This window comes from Alosa alosa, chromosome 9 (assembly GCF_017589495.1).
Source record: "Alosa alosa isolate M-15738 ecotype Scorff River chromosome 9, AALO_Geno_1.1, whole genome shotgun sequence".
NCBI classification, from domain to species: Eukaryota; Metazoa; Chordata; class Actinopteri; order Clupeiformes; family Clupeidae; genus Alosa; species Alosa alosa.
The window spans coordinates 23,588,893-23,614,814 of record NC_063197.1 but is presented as its reverse complement, the minus strand read 5'-3'; the positions used below and the strand labels follow the sequence as shown (position 1 = coordinate 23,614,814).

Here is a 25,922-nt window from a genome sequence, read left to right as displayed (position 1 = left end):
ATCAATTCTGTGTGAATAAACTGTAGGACAGTCAAATGTTAACGTTTAGGCCTGGTCACGTGCACGTAAAAACAGTGGGAGGAGATTTGATGACGCAAGATAGCAAAGATTCTTTACAACAACCGTCTCTGGAGATAGCAATCTTTTCAGTTTTCCATAACGGCTAACTGGCTTTAGCTTGGGTCACATGTATCACTCTGAACCAATCAAATCAAATTCACTTAAGTGGAGAAGAACAGTCACTTGTCTCATAAACTATCAGTTTTTCGTTTAATACCTAGTAACTGTCGTCATATTTTGAGAAAGATGTTAAAGATCATAATAATCAAGGTCTAATTAAAAAGGACCTGTTTGTTTTCGCAAAATATGTGTTTATTCGTCTTACTTTAGCCACTTCCCAATACGATTCCACAAAAACTAGCCTCTGATGCTAAAGTTCCGGTCCTGACTGCTGTTACGCTTTTTCAGCGGAAGATGGAAATCTCCCTGTTCACATGATCTCTGGTCCCTCTAGAAAAATCCAGAGCAAACATGGGCACCTACATGAGGATGTTGGGAGCGTTGAAACAGTCCTACAGAAGTGGGAATACTCTTTTTAAAAATTGCCTAAGTACAACGGGACAGGTCCTGAGGAGTAGCAATGGAGGAGATATAGTCATAACGTCAAGCAAGGTCACAAATCGCTGTTATTCTTCCTCAAATTTCACGTGGAAATCATCCTTATGCAATGGCTCCTTTGGTAACATCAGCTCATCAATGACAGGAGCGATGCGCTATGGTGATCTAAGCAAATGGAGACGGATTGCAAGTGTGTTTGGCTCTACCACCGAAATTACTGAACATGGTAGAGCCATTTTTGGCTGTCAGCAGAGGAGATACTTCGGCAACCGGGGTAGCGGACTTTCAGGAGAGGATGGAGCCGAAAGCGGTGGTTCAGGAGGGGATGAGACAAGTGGTGACGGTGGGGCAGGTTATGGTTCCCCGCAAATGACTGCTCTTACAACCATGATGGTGCCAGAGGTTTTCCCTAATGTACCCCTTATCGCCGTTAATAGAAATCCAGTCTTCCCTCGATTCATCAAAATTATTGAGGTAAACCCCCTCTTAAAACAGAAATAACCACTTGCAGGTCTAAAAAAAGATTATTCACATAGCCACATACATTTTAATGAAGCGGGATAAGTGTAAGCTACTGTAGCTAAAGGACGCTTGCTGCCTCTTACATCAGCCACACAGTGTGTTAAGTTGGTGCACGAGGACCACACATTTCAAGGAGTTTAATGTATAATCTCCAAGAATACACAAAGTTGAGCTTGTTGTGCTTACTCAGTAATTGTTTTCAGTGTTTAGATAGTTTGTCAGATAACTTTCGAGTTTCAGCAGTCTGGATATAGCCCTATAGTGACATTTGTCATTTTAAAATAGAAAGGATTTGGAAGTTGAGTGATTGTTACAACACATGTGGTTTTGCAACTACTTCATAATTCTTAGGTGAAGAATAAAGCCTTAATGGACCTTTTGAGGCGAAAAGTGAGGTTGGCTCAGCCTTATGCTGGTGTTTTTCTAAAGAAAGATGACAGGTAATAAATAATCTCTTTGATCCTTAAAATAACTATCATCACCTGTTCTCAAATGGCCACATGCTAACATCAGCACCATTTCATTTCTTCACTTTAGCAATGAGGTAGATGTTGTGGAAAACTTGGACGCCATCTACAACACTGGCACTTTTGTGCAGATACATGAGATGCAGGACCTTGGAGACAAACTCCGTATGATTGTCATGGGCCACAGACGGTAATTCTTTTACAATAATGCAACTGCAGTTTTGTGTAGCTTTTGAGTTAACACATTTAGTGTTAGTGCATTTCAATACCCATAAGTAACACAACATACAAAAGTTTTATGTGAGCAAACAAACAAAATGTCTAAATGTCCATAATAGTAAAGTCAGTGTTTTTAACAGCTTGAAGTTAAACAAGTATTAATGTCTTCCTGTAGCATTGAGTACAATGCATGAGTTGATCCCTAGCCATGCATTTCTCTAGTCAAACTACTCATGGCAGGTGTTAAATACTGTGTACCTTTGTTAGAGTTCGTATTAATAAGCAACTGGAAGTGGAGCCTGACGAGCCTCCGTCTCCTGTGGAGTCTGAAGGGGAGGGAGGCCAGCCCAAGCCCCCACGCCGTAAACCCAAACGTGTGCGCAAGGAAGGCTCTGTAGCTGAAGCCATGGAGGACACCGTAAAGGACGCAGACCTGACGGTGGAGCCTGTGCCACTGCCCAAAACCTCCTCAGAGATCCTCATGGTCGAGGTGGACAATGTGCAGCATGAAGAGTTTCAGATCACAGAAGAAGTCAAGGTACTGGCCTTTTGTCAGATGACATTATATACCAGTAATAACATTACTCTACACATTTCACACATTTATACTAGCATATTTGATTCTTATCTTTTACAAGTAAGAAACTGATTAGAATCTCTCTGTTTTGTGTTAGGCACTGACTGCAGAAATTGTCAAGACTATTAGAGATATCATTGCCTTGAATCCTCTGTACAGGTATGTAAAAAGATCCTCATATGCACCAGTTGTGGCTTGATTTTTAAAAAAATACAAGAACACAATTATTTCCAATATTGCTGCTATATTAAAGAGAACATTCTATCTCTTGGTCTTTAGAGAATCTGTGCTACAGATGATGCAGGCTGGACAGAGAGTGGTTGATAATCCCATCTACCTGAGTGATATGGGGGCAGCTCTTACTGGGGCAGAGTCACACGAGCTTCAGGATGTTCTGGAAGAGACCAATGTGAGTGGTCCTTCAGAATGGTTTGTCTGTGGGGGAGCTGTGATGCAAGCGGTAGTATTCCTACCACATGCAGGTTCAAGTGACCTTGGGGACCTAGGTCCGGATCCAACCTGTAGTTATTTTCCAGTCCCATTTTCCAATGTATCTGAATAATAACAGCAAAGGCAAAAACTGCTTCATTGCTAAAACTTCTCAGAAATCAATATGCAGCTGCTAGAAGTGCTTAGGGCTAGATCTTTTACATTTACATGTTGTAAATACAGAAATGTTTCTCTAAATATCACCGCTTTATCTACTGTGCAGATCCCCAAACGTCTGTACAAAGCACTGTCCCTATTGAAAAAAGAATATGAGCTCAGCAAGCTACAGCAACGCCTAGGAAGGGAGGTAAGTATCCCATGTTCGTGTTATGTCCTTGACCCTGACCTTGACCCTGGCATGGCTGTCAAGTCATCCTCATGTTTGTGTGTAACATGTTATTCAAGACCAGTGTTACGCAAGTATTGATTAATTTTCTATTGCAGACATGAGAGTTGGAGTTATTGGATTTAACCTCAGTGGTGGTTTTAACTAATAGTGATTTCCCAATAGTTGGGAAAAGTTTATATTTTGTGTACAGCTGAAATGACAATATCTTGTTTTGTAGGTTGAAGAGAAGATCAAGCAAACACACAGGAAGTACCTTCTCCAGGAGCAGTTGAAGATCATTAAGAAGGAACTCGGCCTGGAAAAAGAGGACAAGGACGCCATTGAAGAGAAGTTCAGGGAGAGACTGAAGGAAAGAGTGGTGCCACAGCACGTTATGGATGTCATTAATGAAGAGCTGAACAAACTCAGCCTTCTTGATAATCACTCCTCTGAGTTCAAGTTAGTGTTAACTAAAGCATTTTAATCTTGCTGTTACTGAATTTTCTTCTGCAAAATGATTAAAGAAGCCAACAATTGTTGTTCTACATGATATTATCTCAGCTAGATGATGTTTTTTCTTAAACATGTTTTGATTCGTCCGGTCTTCTCTTTTTGTCCTGTTGTAATTCTGCAGTGTTACACGGAACTATTTGGATTGGCTGACTTCCATGCCATGGGGAACCAATAGCACAGAAAATCTAGAACTGGGCCGAGCAAAGGAGGTGCTTGAGGAAGATCATTATGGGATGGATGATGTGAAAAAACGTATTCTGGTGAGAAATTACATTAACGAAGTCAGTTGGAACAATTGACTTGGGTGAAAAAAGTATACAATATAATACACAATATAACTTTATGTTCATGCAGTTGGTGTAATTTCATTCATTATTGATAGCTACAAATACAAAATGAATAGGTATATACTTTGAAATTATATATGTGGAACTTATTGTATTTCTTATTTTATCAAACAGGAGTTTATTGCAGTGAGCCAGTTACGGGGCAGCACACAGGGAAAGATCCTGTGTTTCTACGGACCCCCAGGTGTAGGAAAAACCAGTATTGCTCGCTCCATTGCCAGAGCCCTTAACCGGGAGTATTTCCGTTTCAGTGTGGGTGGTATGACTGATGTTGCTGAAATTAAAGGTCACAGGTGGGTTATACTGCACTAGTACCAGCAATTAATGGCTACTACATTTCAGTTTGTTCTGTTGAATAACCTATAACTGCCCTTGTCATTGCAGGAGGACGTATGTTGGAGCTATGCCTGGAAAGATTATCCAGTGCTTAAAGAAGACTAAAACTGAAAATCCTCTTGTGCTAATTGATGAGGTATTTTAGTTGTTGTTACTAGTTAAAACTTGTTATAGAGTTATGCTTATGGTTATAATGCATTGGGATGCTGTAGAAGAATGTGTTGTACACACCACTGTCTGTCAAAATTCTGATAGGTTGACAAAATTGGACGAGGTTACCAAGGTGACCCTTCATCAGCCCTGCTGGAGCTTTTGGATCCAGAGCAGAATGCAAACTTTCTTGACCATTACCTCGATGTGCCTGTGGACTTGTCCAAGGTATCACATGTGCTCCATGATTCTTGAAAAGGTAATCCAATATGTTCAGAACAGTTCCTGTCATCACAACTTATTTCTTCCTTCTTTAGGTACTATTTATTTGTACCGCCAATGTGCTTGACACCATCCCAGAACCCCTGAGAGATCGTATGGAAATGATCAATGTGTCTGGATATGTAGCCCAGGAGAAACTAGCCATTGCAGAGGTAATGGTTGAAATATGTTTAATATTGCACTCAGCACACATGCTGTCAGTGGCAATTTGTTGACAAGTTATTGATTTACTCCTGTGGTCTAAGACAGTCCAGAATAATGTCTCTTTATGCTCACTGAAACAGAGATACCTGGTACCTCAGCTGCGAACCCTTTGTGGACTGGATGAGCAGAAAACTGAAATCTCCTCTGAGGCTTTGAATGTTCTCATAAGGCAGTATTGTAGAGAAAGTGGGGTCAGAAACCTTCAGAAGCAAGTGGAGAAGGTAATATCAGCTTAGTAGCAGTTACGTAAAAGAGAACATTATCTGACTGTTTATTGTACTAAAAAGCCAATTTATTCCCTTCTCTCTGCTTGAAGGTTTTCCGAAAAGTTGCGTTCCGCATTGTGAATGGGGAAGAGACCTCAGTGAAGGTCACATCTGAAAATCTGCAGGACTATGTCGGCAAACCCATCTTTACAGTGGACCGAATGTATGATGTGACCCCTCCAGGTGTCATCATGGGATTGGCCTGGACAGCTATGGGTAAGAAAGCATGACCTCTACAATACAACTATGTAGTCTTTACCAATAGATTCACTTGTGAATAAGAAAGGGAGACATTACAGTAACAATCACTAAAGAACAAAATAAAAATACTCAGCACAGTCTCTGGTTTCCTTGAAAAGTGCAAATAAATAAACAGATTTGACTTCGTTCTGTTGCCCATTGCACTATTTAGTAACTCATCTCCACCTTTGTCTCATTCTCATTCAGGTGGTTCCACGCTCTTCATTGAAACCTCTCTGCGACGTCCTCGGGACCATTCAGGGACCGATGGACCAAAAGAGGGGTCCCTTGAGGTGACTGGTCAGCTAGGTGATGTGATGAAGGAGAGTGCCAAAATCGCCTACACCTTTGCTCGCGCCTTCCTCATGAAGCAGCAGCCTGACAATGATTTCCTCGTCCACTCTCACCTACACCTTCACGTCCCAGAGGTATGCCTCACTTCAGGCACACATCTTTTTAACCTTGAGGTTTACGGTTACTGTCTTCGTACAGACCCTTTTCAGCATTTATTTGCCATTAAAAGCGCTCACACCTTTTTAAAAACGTAAATCCTTGGCTTGGTTGTCCAATTGTGGATGGTATGTACCTATTGCTGTCTTGTTATGTAGTGAGTCTAAATCATGAAACTTCTCTGTAGGGTGCTACTCCGAAGGATGGACCAAGCGCTGGTTGCACCATAGTGACAGCCCTGCTGTCCTTGGCCACCAACACCCCAGCACGTCAGAATGTGGCCATGACGGGAGAGCTGTCCCTGACGGGCAAAATCCTCCCTGTGGGTGGAATCAAGGAGAAGACCATTGCGGTAAGTGTAAAAGATCCCCAGTGGTTGTAGGAGCCACAATGTTGGTAAGCATCGTGATACTATATTTAATTTGAAGGGTTTTTTATGCTGTAGTATAAAGCACTGTAGCACCTGTCCTGATAAGGCGATATTTGTCTGTTGCTGCTAAGGGGTGTGTTTCCCAAAACCATAGTTGCTAATTTAGCAACTTTGTTGGTTGCAATGCAATTTCCCATGGCCAACCAACTAAGTTGCTAACAGGCCAGCAACTATGGTTTTGGAAAACATACCCCTGTGTTTGGTCCTTTGTTTTCATGAGGATCACTGACCAAATTATATTCATTTGCAGGCCAAGAGGGCTGGTGTGACTTGTATGATACTGCCAGAGGAGAACAAGAAGGATTTCTCAGATCTACCAGAATACATCACTGAAGGCCTGGAGGTGCATTTTGTGAAACACTATGAGCAAATCTACAAGGTCGCCTTCTCTGGAGAGAACTGAAGAATGAAGTGACTGTTGTTATCCAATGAACAGATGCCACGTAATCCCTGAGGTGCATCATTGCAGTTAGTTGAGGGTCAATTCACCATCATGAGTTTGTTTGAGAAATGGGCCACAAGGACACGATCACTTGTGTGGACGTGAATATGGGAGTAGGCTGGTAGCTGAATTCTATTCAAATTCTAAGATCCTCTAGCCAGACAGTTGGATCATGATATCGCTGCTACGCAGCCTTGACATAGTTTTTTTTTTAATTATTATTTACAAAGATATGTATGTTGTATTATGATGGAACCAAATCAATCTTCCTTTTTTTATTGATTTCTGCCTTTATTTTGATTGAGTTAAAGTATTAATTTAAAAGGTGGTTTGTCTGTTATTCAAATATAATTTCACTTCTGTGGAAACAACCTTAAATGATTCTGTTGTCAGTGGTCAAGAAATACTATGGGTTGGATTCTTTCTGAAACCTTAACCCAATTTTCATTTAGAGTCCTTACACTGCATTCAATGCCACAAATACTGATGATTAAAAGGTATGGTTACTATTGTTGAAATACCAATAAGAATCAGTTCTGGAGGCAAGATGTTTGTTTTCCCCAGCATTTCTTGTGCATCTTGTTCAAAACCATCACATTTTTGTCCTTAAGCTTGGACAGCAGATAGATAGATATATATAGATAGATATATATATATATATATATATATATATATATACACATACACACACACACTTGTCCTCATGTTTACATATAACTTCCATACATCTTTTCAGTTTCCCCAGGAAAGCATCACCCCATGAATTTTCAGTAAATACCCTACATTATGTTAAATGGATTCAACCATTTATAAGACTGAATTGAGGTTTATCATTACAAATTGGCCAAGGATTGCCTATTTACTGACTCTCAAACCAAGTAGGGGTTGTCTTCCTGAGAAGTGACTTAATTTCCAAAACAATTTAATTACCAACTGATGTAACCTCCTAAACCAAAATACTTGTCCTGGCTCAATAATGAACACCCTTTATGGATTCTTCACAAAAGGGATTGATGGTAAATTTGAGCATCATATGACATTAAGCATCATGACATTAAGCATTTGACTTCAGTCCTTATTTCAGCAAATGGACTTGCTCCAACGCTCACAAGCACATCATTCAGGCATGGCCTAAACTTCACATTATAGACAATGCCTGTGCACCAACAATTTGTTCCACTGCACACCCTTCACAAGGATCAAGGAATACAAACAACAATATTATGTCAATATACAAATTGTCATTTATTAGGCTACAGTTTACTCCTTCTTGGCAGCAGCCTTTCTCATGGCGGCCAGGATGTTGCTCAGCTCTTCCCTCTTTCTCTTGGCGCGGATGTGAGTTCCCACCTGAAGCCAAGCACAAAGTTAGATCATTACATATACTAAGTGTTTAGCAATCCCTGTTTGTACACAAATTACCAAATCAAGTTAAGATCCACAGGGCAAATAAAATGATTCAAATAAACATTTACAATAGTACTGCACAAGATGACCCCTATATCTTAACCAATTCCAGCCTCAACTTCCATACACCAGTCACACCCATATTCTATGTTTGAATATCCTAAAATCTGCAAACTATTACAGCACAAGAGTATTCAAGGTGAAATGAAGGAAAAAAAATAAATAAAAATAAATAATAATAAAAAAAAAGAGTTGGAAAGAAAGACAAAATACCCTTTTCTTGATGAACTTGAGGGCACGCTTGTCCTTGGACACCTTCAGCAACTCCATAGCACGCCTTTCGTAGGGGGCAAAGCCACACACCTCACGGATCAGATCACGTGCAAACTTGGCGTGTTTGGTCAGTTGCTGAAAAACATAGTGAACAATTTTTAGATGACAGAATCTCAGTGGCACGCATAACAGACATTTTTAACAGCAGCTCAATTTAAGGTAGTAGAATCAGAACCTTGATGTCATTAGCAACACCTAGGCCTGCCACAGTTTCATGTCAGAAATGGCTGCTGTAAAAATGTCCATTGGCAGCAAGTGATTCAGAGAAGTTTGCATCACTGCTCCATTAACTAATGGTAAATTAACTAATTCAGAGTCAGAACAGAAACAGAATCTTACCCCTCTCCTGCGGCTGTGTTTGGGCTTTGCAACGTTTTTGGTCACCGGGTGGCCTTTGTTAAGGCCCACTGCCATGGGATACCTAATAGCCATCTCTGTGAAAATAAGCTGTAGTTAGCGAAGAGGCTGACGACAGGCAGGTTAGGTACTTTAAATTGAGGTTGCATTGGTAATGTTGCACTTGCAAGTCTGATGATGCGTTTCACATTGACAGCCTACATTCAATTCAACATCTCGCTACGGAAGCCAGACGTTCACATATTCAGTGCTTCACAAGCACTCGTATTTCCAACGAGAGGCTTACAGTTTACTCCGGACCGTCATCTTTACTACAAAGCATCCTGAAGCTACATGCTTTCACAAGTCGTGCCATTACTAATATAACATCAACGACCAACACTTAGGACATGACTAATCTCTCCACGCATTTCCAAATAGCTGGACATTACATAGCATCTGTACATTCTTCTTCTTTTTTTTTTTCTTTGGCGGTTGACAAACAGCTGCATCTGTACATTGTGTGGTCATAAGTAATATAAGACCGCTCCTCTCGTGTGGAAAGGGGCTAAAGTAAGCCCTTAGCGTTTGTGGTGTTCAGTGTTTACTTTTTTCGATTAGCAGTGAAATACTCTATATACGAGCTTAGATATGTGTCCGGATTATTTTGGTACTTGATATGTGCAAAAAATATATAAGATGATTAAGATATACATTGGATTCCAAATAAACGACAAAGATTTCCAGATTTCATACCTGCTTCTCTAATGGCGTCCAAACCGGAAGGAACGTCTAGCTGCGGAAGCTGGATATTCTAGTCTCAAATTCATGAAATGTCTCAAGAAATGCTAACAGCGCCATCTGTTGATGATCACAGCGTGTGCTTTTGCTTTGTTCGAAAACTACAGTCAGTGGAGATTTGGAAATACTTAGGGATTGCAACTTATAATCTTTACAAACAATACATGTTTGTATTATTATTTAACTAATATGCTAAAGGGTTTCTAAGAAACTAGAAAAAGAGAGGGGAGCATGCAAATATAAAAAACTACAACTTCCATGATTCGCTGGATACCGTGTTTTGATGGGATGCAGGAAGTCCTGGCTGGAGCTGTGCTCCATCAAGAAGAAGGGGGTAAACGACTGGTCTGAATGAGACAGCCTTTGGTGGTAATAAAACAGCATATTATCAATGGATCAGGAAAAGCAACGCGGACGTAAGGCAGCTCTTGCTATAGCTGCCATAGTTGTCCTCGTGGGGATTCCACTGTGGTGGAGAACGACAGAGACCTATCGTGCCTGGTTGCCGATGTCACAAATCCGTGAGCTGGATTCATTGCATCTCCACCTTACTCTGGAAGTGGAGGTGGTATTTGCCCAGGGCACACTTACACCTGATCAACAACAGAAGCTTCCAGTGAGTCAGGTTCGTGAACAAGAGCACCATGTGGATGGCGAAACAGATATGAAGTATAGATACGAGACCAAATACCGCACAGCTACGATCATGGAGGAAGACGCCCTGAATCAGCCAAACGCAGCCGAGGCAGATAAGTCCTTGCACGTCCTGAGTGAGAGTGCTTGTGGTTCTGTTGTTGTATATGTGTTACCTGAATCTTCCACACTGATAGCAGAAGATATAAAAGTGTACGTCGGTCTGAAAAGAACAGCACTGGTCAAATTTGAACTCCGAAAAGCAGGAACAGGATTGAAGGAGGTTCTCTCTGCAATAGACCCTGAAGTGGAGCAGGTGGTCCAGATTATGTCCTTTAGCCATCAGGACATCATTGCAGCACTTAGCAACCGCATCAGACTGGCCAAGATGAGCAGGGAAAGCCTAGTGGACAGCATGAGAGCCTTCAAATCCAGTCCTGGCTATGAGATCACATTCAGTCTGCTGAATCCCAGCCCCCAGTCCCACAGGCTGCAGTGGGACATTGAGGCTGCGGTGCAGCAATACATTCAGCCTTTACTTGACAAGATGTCTATTGTGGCCAATTTCTCTGTGGATTCTCAAATTCTGTACTATGCTGTTCTTGGGGTGAATCCTCGCTTTGACAAAACTGCATCAGCCTACACACTCAGTGCTGACAGCCTTGCCCATGTCATTAACCCAGTGGAAGCCAGGCTGGGCTCAAATGCAGCATCCTCCAACCCTGTGCTCAACTTCCTCCTCTATGTCCCAGACCCCCACCACTCCCCACTCTTCATCCGCGACCATAGGAAATGGGAAGTCCCATCAAATGCGTTCCACAGTCCTCGTTGGGGCGGCATTATGGTCTACAATGTGAATGACATGTACAACAACGACACCAGCTTCCCAGCTGACCTTAATATTGATATGAGTAAAGTGATGGGTGTTTTCTTGGCACAGCTCAGGCTACTGTTAGGAATTCAACAGGTTCATCCCCCCAAAGGCTTTGAACTCCAGGGCCCAGGCAGTGCAGGAGTGGCCGACTGGGAGCTGGACCGGCTTCTATGGAGCCGCAGCGTCGAGAATGTGGCTACGGCCAGTGCGACGATCACCTCTCTTTCCCAACTACTGGATGAAATTGGTAACATTGTCATTAATGACAATATTGCACAACAAGTACTCAATGCAGTGACTTCTCTACAGGCAGCTATTGCTGAGCTGGAGGCTGGAAACTTAGCCTTTGCATTGCAATACAGCAGAGAAGCTATTTTAGCATCTGAATGTGCATTTTTTGATCCATCATTGTTGCATTTGCTCTATTTCCCAGATGATCAGAAGTTTGCTATCTACATCCCTCTGTTCTTACCAATGTGTGTCCCGATACTGCTCTCACTGCTGAAGATTTTTAGTGAGATGCGACAAATGAGAGCTGAGAAAAGAGCCAAAAAAGACTAACAGTCCCTCTTTCTTAACTATACACACATACACACACACACACACACACACAGGTGTGCACACTTGCACGTGCCAACACACACACACTCACACTGTTCAAACTGTTTCCTCAGGTACTGACAGATACATGTAGAAGACACTGGAGCAGAGCCTAATTAACTGTTTGGTCAATGTTGACTCTGTTGTTTCTGTATCTAGGTTTTGTTTGCTTTGTTTGTCTAGGTTTGTTTTGTTTAAATAAATAAATTGTACACTGTTAGGGTCATCCAATACATGCCTGTTAATGAGCGAAAACAAGGTTTTGTTAAACGAATTACCGGAAAAACATGCGTTTTTGTGGAACGTTTGTGTGGAACAGTGTGGGATGTTTCTGATTGAATAATGAAAAACAACCAAAATGGACCACAGGAAAGTGTGGTAGTCGGACATTTTTAGTGAACTTGTAGACCTCTGCAGTTAATATATTGTGTCACTGTTTAGCATAACAATAACTAACAGACATAGTTAATGGTCAAGATTACTATACTAGTTTCCACTGCAGCCAAAGGCAGTCTCCACGTGACCATTTCAAAATTCCTCAATTCATGAAACTGCCCCTGAATATCCAAATAATATTTGCTTTCAATGTCTTTGGTCAAGAGCGAGTTATTTTCTTCCGTTCTCATGGCCGTGTACTTACCTTGAACATGCAGGCTCCCAATTTGATTGATGGACAAAGAGCAAACCAAAGCAAAATAAATGTGCTACTTTAACACCATGGGATCTTGGACGCATCTTAAGCGTCCAAGTTTGCACATCGCAAGATGTAAAACTTAAGCGCAAACATTGATGAGTCAAGTCCGCTCAATGCCCCCATTTACATTTAGGCTACATTCATTCAATTGACACTTTTATCCAAAGCAACTTACAACAATAAGAAATTACATTTAAACTACATTGCAGATGAGGTCTCAGGTAACAATTACTACAACAACAAATAGTACATGTATTATAGATGTACCGCAAAGCGGTACAAAATAAGACCGCCCCCTCAGTCCTGCACATTCTCTCCGCAAAAATAAATCACGTTTGTCAATTTGTCTCCATCTCCTACTTCATCCCCTACTCTTGCTACTTTTGTGTATGTAAATGAGTGTGTGCATGTGTGCGCCTGCTTTTGTGTATATGTGTGCTCTCTGTGAGTGTTTTTGCTTGTGAGTGAGTGTGTGTGTGTGTGTGTGTGCACTTGCCTGCATGTGTGTGTGTGTGTGTGTTTGCTTGTTAGAGGGTGTGTGAGGGTAATGGGGTGTGTGTTTATGTGTGTGTGCGTGTGCCTGCTTGCCTGCATGTGTGTGTTTTTATGTGTGTGTGCATGTTTATGTGTTTGTGTGTATGGGTGCATGTATGTGTTTGTGTTTATGTGTGTGTGCGCTTGTGTGCATGCCTCTGTGTGTGTGTATGCGTGTGAGGCAGTGTGTGCATGCCTGTATGTGTGCGTGTGTGCAGTGGTTAAAGTGGGATTTGGCAGGTGGGGGAACCCTAAAATCCAATGTCGGTGCAATGGGGAAAAATGACTCACCGTTGGACAACATTGAGTATCGTGGTGTAGCAATACTTTTTGGACAAGAATTGCTAGCTTCTTGGTCACCTCTATACGTGACAAATTAACTCACTATTTATTTTAACGATATCATCGCGCTATATCGTTGGTATGAAAGAATATATTTATTATTAATTTATCTAAGGTGGCGGAACTGCGTTCCTCCCCGTTCCCCCCCACTTTAACCCCTGTGTGTGTGCATATGTATGCCATATGTGTCTACTGTGTGTGCATACCTGTTTGTGTGTGTGTGTGTGTGCCTGCAGGTGTGTACATGTATCTTTATGTGTGTGTGTTTGCGTGTGCTCATGAGTATGTGTGTGCATGCATGCATAGTGTACAGTCACTAAATGTGCACATATATTAATTTATTTTATGGTCCCCCATGAACGGAGTTCCACGAAACTTTGCATGCATTCAGAGGGTGAAATAATGACCACTTCAAATTCCATGCAGTTTTGAACCTGTCAGCCAAAGATACCTGCGATTACAATGCCTCGTTTTTGCTTTTTCATTTTTAACTAGATGGCACTATACATCAAATGAGTGGATATGGGATGGGTTGACATGGCCCCTGGAGGCCAACATACAAAATAAAATTGGTCATCCTAGACCCTATGGTTTTCGAGATATTCACAGAAAAACTGTGTCCGGCCATCTACAGGCCAGTTGGTGTACAGTCACTAAATTTAAACAGAAAAGGTTCTGTGTCGTCCTTGTGGGGCTACATGCCCAACAAGTTTCGTGCACTACTGTCTTTCAGTGTCCCGAGAACCGTTGACACAAAAGTACTGAAAATTAATAAAAAAATAAAATAAAAAGGAAATTATAAAAATAAAAAAAGGAAAAAAATCAGGAAGAAAGAAAACTGACTAAACCTATATGACCGCGGCTTCACTGCGCGGTGGTCATAATAAATACTGCTACCAGATTACAGAAGTTTTAGTAATAGTCAAAGTGTAGTAGAAGGAGATAGTGGTAGGCTAGAAGAAGGTGGTAGACTAGGAGGGAAGAAGAGAAGTGCATGGTGAGTGCATTCCAAGTTAAGTGTATTGAGTTGTTGTAAGTGTTTGGAGAGGTAGGCTACTCAGAGTTGGGGCTTCAACAGCTTGAAGATAGAGAGTGATGTCCCTGCTCTGGTAGCACTTGGTAAGTAGTCCCACCATCAGGGAACTAGTACAAAAATAATCTGCAACACAATAGTTTTAGTTGAATTAACATCCAGCTTGAGTCAACTTCACTGACCCAAACTAAATCACCACGTAACTTGGGTACCACGATTTCTCTGAGCATGTAGCCTGTCACAAAGTCATGTTGGTTCAGCCAACTTTCAATCATATCAGTTTAGAGTGTGTGGACCAGTACAGGCCCAGGGGCCAAGCCAATACTCAGCCAACATTCAGCTTTATCAGTTATAGTGTGTGTGGATCAGACCTGGGCCAACAGAAACCAACCTGGGCCCAGCCAGAAGTGGGCCAATACTGAAGCAAGGGAGTGGCCCAGAGGTGGGCTAGACAAATGTTATTTGGGCCTTGTAGGCCTACTTAATTAATTATCTGCAGGGGTTAGGTGTTGTTTTTGTTAACATAAAAACTATCATTATTCATATTTCATTTTGTTAATGATATTGTTGTTATTATTACTATTATGCTTAATGTAGGCTTTTTCATCTTTATTTGAAAATATCTTTAATTAATGCAGTTTTCATGTAAGTCGATTTGGACAAAAGCGTTTGCCAAATAGCATCATTCGATGCAAGATATCTTGTTGACGGACCAATATTTGTTCTTTTACGCTATGTTGTTATGCAAAGTTAGCTTAATGGTGAGATGTGTACACATATCCTTGATAATCGGAGATTTTCATTCATAGCCTGTTGTCAGATGTTTTTTTTTATAAGTGGGACGAAACGTTAGTGCTTTACTTGGCTTGAACCGAGTCAGTGAACGAACGACTACTATTACCATCATGCACTACGGTGAAGCATTTTGGCGCGGTGCGGTCGCCGCTCTATTTCGGCCATCTTGCATTTGGGGTCTTTCAAGTTAGCCTGTTAGCTGATCAGGAACGTTAAGGTAGCTAACGTTACAGTCAAAAGAACAAGGCAGTGGTTTCATTCATAGACGTTGTTGTCTGACAGATGTGTAAAAACGACGTGTCGTTTTACGCGCATCACGCCTAATTTTCTGTAAATACAGTTACAGGTTTCAGGAAAGTTTGAACGACTTTGGAGCGGTCTTGAAGTTTCTTGGTGGAGAAGAACATTTGATATGGCGACTGCAACTCCTAGCCGCGCTGAATCTAGCCGGGGTGCCGCAACACCGCTGTCCCCAACGCGTATTTCGCGCTTGCAAGAGAAAAAGGAGTTGTCACAATTGAATGATAGACTCGCCGTTTACATTGATCGTGTTCGGTCATTGGAATTGGAAAATGATCGTCTTATGGTGAAAGTGTCCGAGAAGGAGGAGGTTACTACACGAGAGGTACCTTGTGTTTTTTATTACACCATGTGTAAGCTAAGTACCGATAGCTTGCTTTCGAACATTAGCCTAGTGATATCTCAATGGTCTTACAGCCTTTCTGCTTAGCATAAAGGTGCTTAAGTTGAATACAAAGCGTTAAACGCGCGTGTATTCAACTTGATGAATAAGATGAGATTGTCTACATAGTTGCTAGCAAGGTTAGTTGTCATATTAATGTAAGGCACGTTTCATTGTTCTTGCTTGATATGGAAGTTGCCGAACCAGCTCTCGCCCATGGTTTGGGAAACGGCTTCTTTTCAATTAGCAAGCTAGCGTAGAAGTAGCTACTAGTTCTCATTGAGTTTTGAGTTAACGCAACAGCCTTTGGTCTGAACCACAAGCGGACAACCTGCTCGCTGTAGGTGGCCAGCTGACATTAACTCAACTATCTGTTATTTCGCGAGACTGGTAACTAATCGGAAGATGAATAATACCTTCTGTAGACCCACTCAACGGGATAGTTAGCGCTGTTTAAAAAATCCCGCGGGTAGGAACCAATTAGTTTGGTCTTAGTTTTAAGAGTGTTGTCATATTATGGGCACATTGAAGGTAGCTATCCTAGATAATAAAATTGCCATTGATATACATGGTTAACTTCAGCAATGCAGGATTTGAGGCCCAATCTTATGTAAATGATGTTAGATCGTCCTTAGAGTTATGGGTTATTTAGGGTGTTTTCCATGGTCCGGAAAACATGTGGCAGTAATTGCATCCGTGTGTGGTGTTAAATTCCGGCAAAAATAGTATGAAATATGTTACAAGTGTCCGGATTAACTTTGATACAAAGGTATGCGTGGTATAGCTTATTTCGCCAAACGCGTAATGTGTTACGTGACTTTAGATTGCCCAACCGAGGTTTTATCACAATGTAATATTTGTAATAACGCCCTGGAAACCCACCCTCAGTTGTTTTTGATGTAGGAGGGGTGACGTTACTGTATAGGCTTCTACTAGTCCCCTCGCTGACTGGCAATGTGCCATATGGGAGTGCCGGTGGGCAGTTCGAATTTGAATGTAGCGATAGCACGCGATTGCACGAGGATGTCGGGAAGTGAGCGAGTTCTATATTTGGGGTGTGGTACTTTGGGGATATACTTTTTATGGGATGCAGATTTGTCAAAAACTGAGATTAAAATAAACTCATCAAAACTTTTGTCCCTGTTACACAATTCATGTTCAAATTGATGCGTGCTTTGGGAATTTTCCAAGTGTATATGTTTGTGTGCATAGTAACTTTCTACCTCTTCTCTGAACGTGCAACCCGAATGAGAAAGTAAATAACCACTGGGGATGAAGGGCAATCGATTTAAGGCTCGTCACTTCCCTTTTACCAGGTTACAGGGATTAAGGCTCTGTATGAGGCGGAGCTTGCGGATGCCAGGCGTGTCCTTGATGAGACTGCACGGGAGAGGGCCAGACTACAGATTGACCTCGGGAAGGCGACAGCAGAGCTTGATGAGGTCAACAGGAAGTGAGTAACACCAGTCTCATTCAGCTTTCACAAGCTACACAGTATTATAAACCCCAGAGGCATCCTCTAGATGAGGAAGGCATTTTTTTTTTAAAGTTCAAAGAATCCACTGTGTCCCAGTAATTTTCACTTTAAAGCCTTTTTAAAGTTTCACCTATGTCTATCAGTGTTGCGCGGTCTGCCCGAAATTAAGCGGTTGCCCGCGGATGAGTCATAAACAAGATATTTTAATGATATTCGGGTCATTTGCGGGCGGGTCAGTTAAAATTAAATATATATTTTCTACAAATAGGCCTACTTAAAATATCACGAGAAGGCTAGCATCAATACAGTAAAGCATCAATACAGTAAAGTCAACAGTAAAGAAGCTGAAGACGTGAGTTAAAATAATAAAGACACCCCTTCAGGAAAAGCGATATAGGCTATGGGAAATATTGGGAAAAGTTCTTAAAGAAGATGACAGTAGTACAAGTTATGGTCTATGTAGGCCTACTTCTTGTGAAGCCATTTAAAAGTATGACAGCCAAAACGGGCAGCCTGCAGGAATATATGTTATGGCACAGACTACACAGCCATATCTACCGGTATGTATAGGTTCACAAGATGCATAAAAGTTACCTTAGTTCGTTGTGTTTGTGACTTTAAACAGTGGATGTGCTTTAGTAAAGCTTTGTGCTTCATTCAGCATTATAAACCAGTTCTTGCGCTAATGTTTTGACCAGCAATGTATCTCTCTTGCCTACCTTGCCTCACCATTTCTGTTTTCGAAAGAAAGATGTATGTCCATGGCCTTCAAATCTTATCCTAGTGTTCTAATCTTTGGTGGTTGCGTGCGTGCTTGCGCTCTTATTCTCATTCTCTCTCCTGCGCAAACATTATGTCCTGCATGCCTACTGCGTGTAGTTTTACTGCATAAAGTTTCGCAAATAATAAATTAGTTTGTTTTACAGAAATGGCCTACTGTCACACTGCATGCAGGCTATAACCAAAAGCACACATTTTGTAAATAAGCGGGTCGGGTATAATTTTGTTCTAATTAATATTCGCGGTCCGAGTTGCGGTCGGGTTGATTAAAATATCGGGCGACCGCGGGCCACTTGTGACCAAACCCGCCTAACACTGATTTCTATACAAAATGGCCAAACTGTTTTGAAGAATGAAGCCTTCACTACTGGCCATGTGAAACAGCTTGATCGTCTTGGCTTAAAGGACCATCCCATCTGTCTTTGCTAAATACAGGGGGCTTTTGGAGGTCACCAGCTAATCAGATCTTGTCTCTCTGTAAAACGGCTAGTTAGAGGATGAGCCATTTTGTCATGCATTTTGTATTACATTATTTGGAACTTTCAATGGTATTGAATAATGTGGCTTTGCAATTACATTAGCAATGATTTATTTTAATGGTGTGTATATATATTTTTTACAGTCAATACTGTTTTTATGTCTCATGTTAATTGCCGGTGAGCTAATATGAAAAATTCTATCTCAGCTACAAGAAGAGGGATGGAGACCTTGTTCTGGCCCAGGCCAGGATTAAGGAACTGGAGGGACAGTTCAACCAGAGTGAGGCCGCCCTCAACACTGCACTGAGTGAGAACAGTGCCCTATCTGCAGAGATTGCAGATTTGAAAGCACGGCTGGCCAAGGTTAACAGATCAACTTTTTAACTGCATTTCACAGCATTTTAACTTGTGTTCTCTATACAAAGACTGTGGCCTTTCTTAAATTGAGGGCCAGTCCACACAAACGATGAAAACAATATTTAGGGTCAAAAAGGTGTAAAGGTTTTGTATTTTTTTGGCCTTTTGTCCACACAATACCAATGTTTTAGGAGCTCTGAAACACACTTTTTTTTTTAAAACTGGGTTTAGAATGGAAATTTAAAATACCACCCTGTCGTTGGTGTATAGACAGGCAAACACAACTTTTTTAGAACGCTGATGTCACAGTCCCATCTCTAACCTCACGATAGAAACGCTGACGAAACAGCCACACCCCTTACCTACTTGGCATGTCAGTGTCTGTCAAGTCAGTTTGTCACATTAAAACGCTTATCTTTTGATTTCCGTGCAAGCAGCATCAGCCTTTTGTAGCTAACTACGTTACCGTTACTGCAAGGCCAGTATTACCTGGCTCTAGCATCACAAACTAATGTTAGTTCCCCAGTTTATCATGGTCTACACCAGACATTATACCGACCTTAAAAGGACCAAAGCATTTTCACATATTCTTCACAAACTTTTATCTTTACCATAGCGCTATGGTGCTATTGCTAGTGACTCATACTTGCTCAGAGTAGACTTACACATGCTCCAGGTGCTGTTGTCTCTTCATCGTAAGCTTGTGTGAAATGTCTACAGAATATGTACTACAACATTTCCGCTCTGTTTTTTTGTGTTTCTGTCAGGACGAGGATATTTCTAGAAACGATGTAATGTGGTCACAAACGTTTTTGAATATGCAAATAGAAATATAATTTTTAAAACATTGTTATTGTGTGGATGAGGCCTTAAGCTTTCAGTTGTCTTCATTGTATAGACATATATGGGATGATTGATGTGGTAGTAAGTTTTGAGAAATCTGTTCTCTGCCCTGTCTAACTGAAGTTTCTGTGCTGCTGTACTTGTTATCATAGGCTGAGGATGCTCATGCAGTTGCTAAGAAGCAACTGGAGGGTGAGACTCTGATGCGTGTTGACCTGGAGAATCGCTGTCAGAGCCTTGCAGAGGATTTGCAGTTCAGGAAAAGCATGTTTGAGGAGGTGAGACATGGCTTTCTAAAGCAACTCTTCACCTGTTAAAGTCCACGTCTTTTGTACGTTTGGTAGTGTGATGACCATAGTGATGAGCATGTAGACACACGTTGCTGATTTTCCAATGGGGTTTTATGCAGGAGGTGCGAGAGACCAGGCGGCGGCGTGAGAGGCGCACTGTGGAGGTGGACAGCGGAGTGCAGCCAGACTACGAGTCCAAACTGGCACACGCTCTCCAGGACCTTCGCAGGCAGCATGAGGAGCAAATGCAAATCTACAAAGACGAACTTGAACTCACTTTTCTGTCCAAGGTACCATATTTATAATGTTCACTGCAGCTAAGTGGAGGTGCTTGTGTATCAGACATTGTAATATTTACTTTAGTATTTAATTGGTAATTAAGGCATTTCTACTAAATATGTCACTTGTAATTTTCAACGACCCTTTACATAAATAGCCGCGTGTGTGTGCTTAAGAGAGAGAGTTGTCTTTGTACACTAATGCGTTTTTGTCTTTTGCAGCTTGATAATGCTAAAGTATCATCTGACATGAATGACAAGTCCCTGAGTGCAGCCAGAGAAGAGGCCCAGGAGTCTCGTATGCGGATTGAGAGCCTGTCCTACCAACTGTCTGCCTTGCAGAAGCAGGTACCTGTTTTTTTTTGTCTGTGCTAAATGGGTATTGAAAATGTACATCAACAGCATTTGTTATACTCCTGCTCTTGAGGCGATTAAGATGACTACTGGTTGTGGGGCTGAATTGATTGGAAAAAGTGTAAACAAAATGTGAAATGAAACCTATTGCCACCTTGCTGGGGCCTCCTTAACTTTCCACTATCTCAAATTGCTGTTCAAAAACAAAAAAAACAACTATTTTAATAAGGTAATAGATTGAATAGATTCTTATGATGGGTGTTTTGATGGTATGATTGATGTGCTTTGTATTTTTGATTTATGTAGGCAGCAGCTGCAGAGGACCGTGTCCGTGAGCTGGAGGACCTGCTGGCTAGCGACCGAGACAAGCACCGCCGGCAGTTGGATGCCAAGGAGCGCGAGATGGCCGAGATGCGAGACTGCATGCAGCAGCAGCTCAATGAATACCAGGAGCTGCTGGACGTCAAGCTGGCTCTGGACATGGAGATCCATGCCTACCGCAAGCTTCTGGAAGGCGAGGAGGACAGGTCAGTATTTAGACTTGCTTGGTGCTAGAGCTGCGTAAAGAGAATGTATACCACAGATATAAATTATTGGTTATTTATTACAAGGTAAGGGGCGTTTAGGTTAACCTCCCCAACAGTATTAGCATGGAAAATCCAGACCCTCATAATCTAGAAAGATGAAGGGTCTGGCAAAGAACAATGTAATGGCCCAACCCGAGGGGCGGCAACAAGCATGCATTTAAAAATCTCACTGCACGCAATTGGATAACACTAGACCATGTTTACTCTGAATTATTTCGGACTTCGACGCAATCGGATAACACTACGACCAATGTGTACTGTCCTCCAACGTTGCAGCGCTGTCTTAATCAGTTTAGCTGGTTTCCCAGAATGTTGGGGTAAAAGTAACGTGCATCATTGCTCTTTGCCAGAGTGTCTCGCAGAGACAATTCCATTGTGCTCTCGCGAGAACTCTGGATTTCCAGGGTACAACAGTATAGCTTGTTTGGGGGAACTTTGATTTTTATTCAGCTGACTTAAATAGCTAGACAGACATACATACTTTATTGATCCCTAGGGGAAATTCAAGAATGGGCAGTGTTGGGGCTTGCAATGATCTCATCTCAGTCAGGGTTGTGGGAGACAGACGCTAAATCCTGTCAGTCTGGTAAAGCCGGTACACTGCAAGGCTTTGGATTGTCTATAATATCCAAAGGCACATTCCTGTCTATATATCATATTTGTTCATTCTTGCTGATGTGCTGTTGGCAAAATGGAAGACACATTTGCAGTGACTTGAACAGAAATTTAGCCATTAGACATTTATCCCGATGTGTTAATCAGTCTGTCAACCAATGAAGTCAGATCATTCATGCTAATCACCAGTGAATAACTTCGTATGAAAATCGTATTCAGATTGTTTACAAAAAAGTATGTACAGTAGGTAGCCATCTGCATTAGGTACACAGGGTCACATTTTGCAACCAGAGCTGATTATAAGCAGATCAGATGGTAGGCGTCTAGTAGACCAGTGTAGATGCAAGTTGTTAATAATGATTACTCCATAATGAGGGTTATTTTATGATATTACAAATGTGTTTCAAAACATATTTACATTGAAATTGAAATCTTTAATCTTAGAGTATGGATTATGTGTTTGTTCCCCTCCCTCCAGACTGAAGCTGTCTCCCAGTCAATCCTCCAAGGTCATCGTCTCCCGTGCAACAGGCAGCAGCAGCTCCTCTCGCTCCTCGCGAGTAAAGAGGAAGCGTGTGGAGCTGGAGGAGTCTGTAACCGTCAGTGCCCCCAAAATTCACATCAACCAGGAGGCAGAGGCCAGCGGCAGCATTACAATTGAGGAAATCGACATGGAGGGGAAATCAGTCACCCTCAAGAATAACTCTGATGAGGTATACACATGGGTTATATTCCAGATTATGCAGAGCTTTCCACAGGTTGTGTAATTATGGTTGTCAACTATTACTCTTAGTTTGTTCTTTCACTGCAAGTTCTAGGTCAAAAATTAAAACATTTTCTTAATAGTAGTTCATGTGTACCTTATAGGACCAGTCCCTTGGTAGCTGGAGGCTGAAGAGGCAAATTGGTGATGAGGAGGAGATTTCCTACAAGTTTAGCCCCAAGTACGTCCTCAAGGCCGGCCAAACTGTGACGGTAAGATTGTAGTTTCCACAACATAACTTCATGCTTTTGCATTATTTATGAAGTTTGCAGCTTGGTGTGTTTGTGCTTACAGATCAGCATTCACCTTATCAGGATGCACAGTATTCTGGATCCATGAAATAACTGGCCTTAATAAATAAAAATCTGCCTGCCTCTATGGGAATTTAACACAGGGGTGTTTATACTTATGCCCCCTGTATTTTAAGGAAGGACATTTATTTATTTCCGATACATTATTAATTCTCAAAGAAAATTGGTGTCCTTAAAGGTTGGATTAAGGCATTAAGATCAATTTCCAAAAGATTATTTTTTTTTATTCCTCTTTTTAGTCAACTTTAGCATGGGTTCATAACTTATTCTCACCACTGTATATGTTTGATGTATAAATTTAGGTAGAGGAATTTATCAGTTTGTGTGCGAAAACACAAGTACAACTCTTGACTACGCTTAGAAAACACCTAATTGCCTAACTTTTGAAGTGAACAGTGCTATTACTTTTCCTGGGTTGACATTCAAGCCTCTGACTGAAAGCAAAAGCTGCTCTATGTGAAATCTTTAGGGCAGCCGTGGCCTACTGGTTAGCGCTTCAGACTTGTAACCAGAGGGTTGCCGGTTCGAACCCCGACCAGTGAGCAAGGCACCTAACCCCTCACTGCTCCCCGAGCACCGCTGTTGATGCAGGCAGCTCACTGCGCCGGGATTAATGTGTGCTTAACCTCGCTGTGTGTGTTTCACGGATTGGGATAAATACAGAGACCAAATTTCCCTCACGGGATCAAAAGGGTATATATACTTATATTTACTTATCTCTTGGTTTGTGCTCTTGGCAGGTTTGGAGCAGCGACGCAGGGGTGGCACACAGCCCGCCCAGCAACCTCCTGTGGAAGAGTCAGAGTTGGGGCATTGGAGACGAAGTTCTCACCACTCTAGTGAATTCAGATGAAGAGGTATGGTCACCATAATGGCTGGAAGATAGGACACTGAATTGGGTTATCAACTCCTCAAGTTGGATTTTTTTTTAAAATGGAAAGTTGAATGTTGATTGAATTGTCTTGTTTTTACTCTATTTGCAGGAGGTTGCCAAGAGGACAGTCACAAAAATCACAGAGGAGGTGGAGAATGGTGATGAAGAAAATGGAGACTATGATGAAGATGTTTTGTACCAGCAGGTAAGTTTGTATTTGCTGAAAGGAGTTCTAACTGAAAGAGTCCTGTATTGCATCGGAGCGGTGGTAGCACAGTGGTTAAGGAGATGGGTTAGCATGTAGTAGACTGAAAAGTTGTGGGTTCAATTCCCGGCTTCCACCGCTGTGCCCCTGAGCAAGGCACTTTACCACAAGTTGCTCCGGGGACAATGATCTTTGTAATATAATTGACACCTTGTAATATAACAGCCGCTTTGGATAGAATCCTCTGCTAAATGAATAAACTAAATGTACTAAAACCTCCATTTTTCTTTGTTTTAGGGAGATCCAAAGAGGGGGTCCAGGGAATGTGCAGTCATGTGAAGAGCGTGGAGACCTCAGCCCAGTTTTTCTCTTACAATCCTTTTATTCTGTAGAGCCACTATTTTTGTATACTTCAGTCCTAGGATCTTGATTAATCCCAAATACCCATTTGACTTGATTAGTTTTTTTTCTTTGTTTGTAAACGGACCTCATTTCCAGGTTATCTTGAACAATTGCAGCCATTATATCAAAATGAGTGAAAATGGGGATACCTTCCATATAAGTCTCAGTACTTTTTGAAGCAGAAATTCATGTTTATGAATGAATTATAGGAATCACACTTCCCTACCGTCAAAAGGCCTCGCATTAGTGTGCATCACTGCTGAGATATTGCCACACATCTCCAAGTCCTTTAAGCTCAGAATTGTTTTCCATCCCAGTTTGTAGTGAATGACGGCCAGTTAATTCTGTAATGAAGAATCTTCAGTTTCAATCATTACAAAAAAATAGTACAAAAACAGCTCAGAACCTCAATGAGCACCATTGTGTAACTTGCTGAAATTGTTTATTGTAATTAATGGTTATGCAAATCGTGACAACATAGAGGTATTTTGTGAAGTCTTTTATATGGCTTGGAGAGGAACTCAACCTCTATCATGTATTGTACAGTAGAGTGTAACTGACAGCTGATGCATTGATGCTTTTTCTTTTATAGATAGAGAGGCTTTGCTGATCAGATGAGCAGGGTGGAAATTTAATGAAATTGGTACTCTAAAATGGATTCATTGGTCAAACATTTCTTAAAGTATTAAGATGCAAATTATGTGCATGCTATACCCTAGACTCTATACCATAGGTATAGTGTTTCTGTCCCTGTCTAACACAAGTAAATTGCTTGTCAGTGGTAATTTAGTCTGCCGTTTTATGCAAAATTAACATTGCAGCGGTATTGTTACACCAAAGAAAAATTTAACAGGAATCGGTTTTGTACTTTCGATGCTGAGCTTATTATATGTATGTTCAGAGATATTGAGACAGCGTTGAGTATTTGCCTTATAAAAGAAAGTGATCATTGTTTGCAAACGGTATGAGGGCAACAGGTGTACAGTTTCAGGGTTAAGTTTGGCTTACCTGTGGGGTATACTACGAATCTCGATTAGTGGGTTAGCGAGGTATGTTGTGCTCAAAGCCAGGGTATACTGTGACACGAAAGTGGATCTGTTTTAGTGTCACTATATCACCATGGTATCTTATGCTGTCAACCAAACCTGGTCGGGAGGAGGTTATGTGCTAAGTTATAGCTCAAATCGTGTAATCTACTGCCCACTGACCAATCAATTATCTTAAAAGTTATCTCATATAGGATTCTGTCATATATCTTACAGGTGGAGCTCCGCCTCTACTAACATTTTGGATCTCGAATGCACATTAATAGTGCTGTGCGTGCAAATATCCCACTATGGACGTGCATACCATACAACAACTG

At 41.5% G+C, this 25,922-nt stretch overlaps 4 protein-coding genes across 4 annotated transcripts; 3 read left to right on the top strand and 1 right to left on the bottom strand.

Annotated features, from left to right (window-relative positions):
- Positions 1–478: 478 nt before the first annotated feature.
- Positions 479–7,251, top strand: lonp1 (lon peptidase 1, mitochondrial). Its single transcript, XM_048253424.1, has 18 exons — positions 479–1,092; positions 1,492–1,580; positions 1,678–1,797; positions 2,094–2,364; positions 2,501–2,562; positions 2,683–2,812; positions 3,116–3,199; positions 3,459–3,679; positions 3,855–3,993; positions 4,195–4,373; positions 4,465–4,552; positions 4,672–4,794; positions 4,884–5,000; positions 5,133–5,273; positions 5,369–5,534; positions 5,766–5,986; positions 6,196–6,360; positions 6,689–7,251. Exons 1-18 carry the CDS (start codon positions 532–534, stop codon positions 6,839–6,841), a joined length of 3,030 nt encoding a protein of 1,009 aa, XP_048109381.1. The 5' UTR covers positions 479–531; the 3' UTR covers positions 6,842–7,251.
- Positions 7,252–8,101: 850 nt separating this feature from the next.
- Positions 8,102–9,814, bottom strand: rpl36 (ribosomal protein L36). Its single transcript, XM_048253221.1, has 4 exons — positions 9,713–9,814; positions 8,960–9,054; positions 8,561–8,695; positions 8,102–8,230 (listed from the first exon to the last, which is right to left on the bottom strand). The coding sequence occupies exons 2-4, from the start codon at positions 9,050–9,052 to the stop codon at positions 8,141–8,143; spliced, it is 318 nt and encodes a 105-aa protein (XP_048109178.1). The 5' UTR covers positions 9,053–9,054; positions 9,713–9,814; the 3' UTR covers positions 8,102–8,140.
- Positions 9,815–10,075: 261 nt separating this feature from the next.
- On the top strand, positions 10,076–12,900 carry pigs (phosphatidylinositol glycan anchor biosynthesis, class S). The gene has a single exon (XM_048253220.1). The coding sequence runs from the start codon at positions 10,149–10,151 to the stop codon at positions 11,823–11,825; it is 1,677 nt and encodes a 558-aa protein (XP_048109177.1). The 5' UTR covers positions 10,076–10,148; the 3' UTR covers positions 11,826–12,900.
- Positions 12,901–15,436: 2,536 nt separating this feature from the next.
- On the top strand, positions 15,437–25,922 carry lmnb2 (lamin B2). Its single transcript, XM_048251570.1, has 12 exons — positions 15,437–15,887; positions 17,261–17,397; positions 18,887–19,043; positions 20,033–20,158; positions 20,290–20,460; positions 20,671–20,796; positions 21,109–21,329; positions 22,483–22,717; positions 22,872–22,979; positions 23,819–23,935; positions 24,062–24,157; positions 24,455–25,922. Exons 1-12 carry the CDS (start codon positions 15,675–15,677, stop codon positions 24,494–24,496), a joined length of 1,749 nt encoding a protein of 582 aa, XP_048107527.1. The 5' UTR covers positions 15,437–15,674; the 3' UTR covers positions 24,497–25,922.

What these genes read in the sequence shown, in the direction of transcription:
- pigs (XM_048253220.1), top strand. Translation starts at nt 10,149, where the DNA reads ATGGATCAGGAAAAGCAACGCGGACGTAAGGCAGCTCTTGCTATAGCT.
- rpl36 (XM_048253221.1), bottom strand. Translation starts at nt 9,052, where the DNA reads ATGGCTATTAGGTATCCCATGGCAGTGGGCCTTAACAAAGGCCACCCG. An exon ending in AACACAGCCGCAGGAGAGGG is followed by an intron (nt 8,696 to 8,959) that starts GTAAGATTCTGT and finishes TATGTTTTTCAG; the next exon opens with CAACTGACCAAACACGCCAA. An exon ending in TCAAGTTCATCAAGAAAAGG is followed by an intron (nt 8,231 to 8,560) that starts GTATTTTGTCTT and finishes GCTTGGCTTCAG; the next exon opens with GTGGGAACTCACATCCGCGC.
- lonp1 (XM_048253424.1), top strand. Translation starts at nt 532, where the DNA reads ATGGGCACCTACATGAGGATGTTGGGAGCGTTGAAACAGTCCTACAGA. An exon ending in AATCACTCCTCTGAGTTCAA is followed by an intron (nt 3,680 to 3,854) that starts GTTAGTGTTAAC and finishes GTAATTCTGCAG; the next exon opens with TGTTACACGGAACTATTTGG. An exon ending in TACACCTTCACGTCCCAGAG is followed by an intron (nt 5,987 to 6,195) that starts GTATGCCTCACT and finishes ACTTCTCTGTAG; the next exon opens with GGTGCTACTCCGAAGGATGG.
- lmnb2 (XM_048251570.1), top strand. Translation starts at nt 15,675, where the DNA reads ATGGCGACTGCAACTCCTAGCCGCGCTGAATCTAGCCGGGGTGCCGCA. An exon ending in AGGAGGTTACTACACGAGAG is followed by an intron (nt 15,888 to 17,260) that starts GTACCTTGTGTT and finishes CCCTTTTACCAG; the next exon opens with GTTACAGGGATTAAGGCTCT. An exon ending in TGTCTGCCTTGCAGAAGCAG is followed by an intron (nt 20,797 to 21,108) that starts GTACCTGTTTTT and finishes TGATTTATGTAG; the next exon opens with GCAGCAGCTGCAGAGGACCG.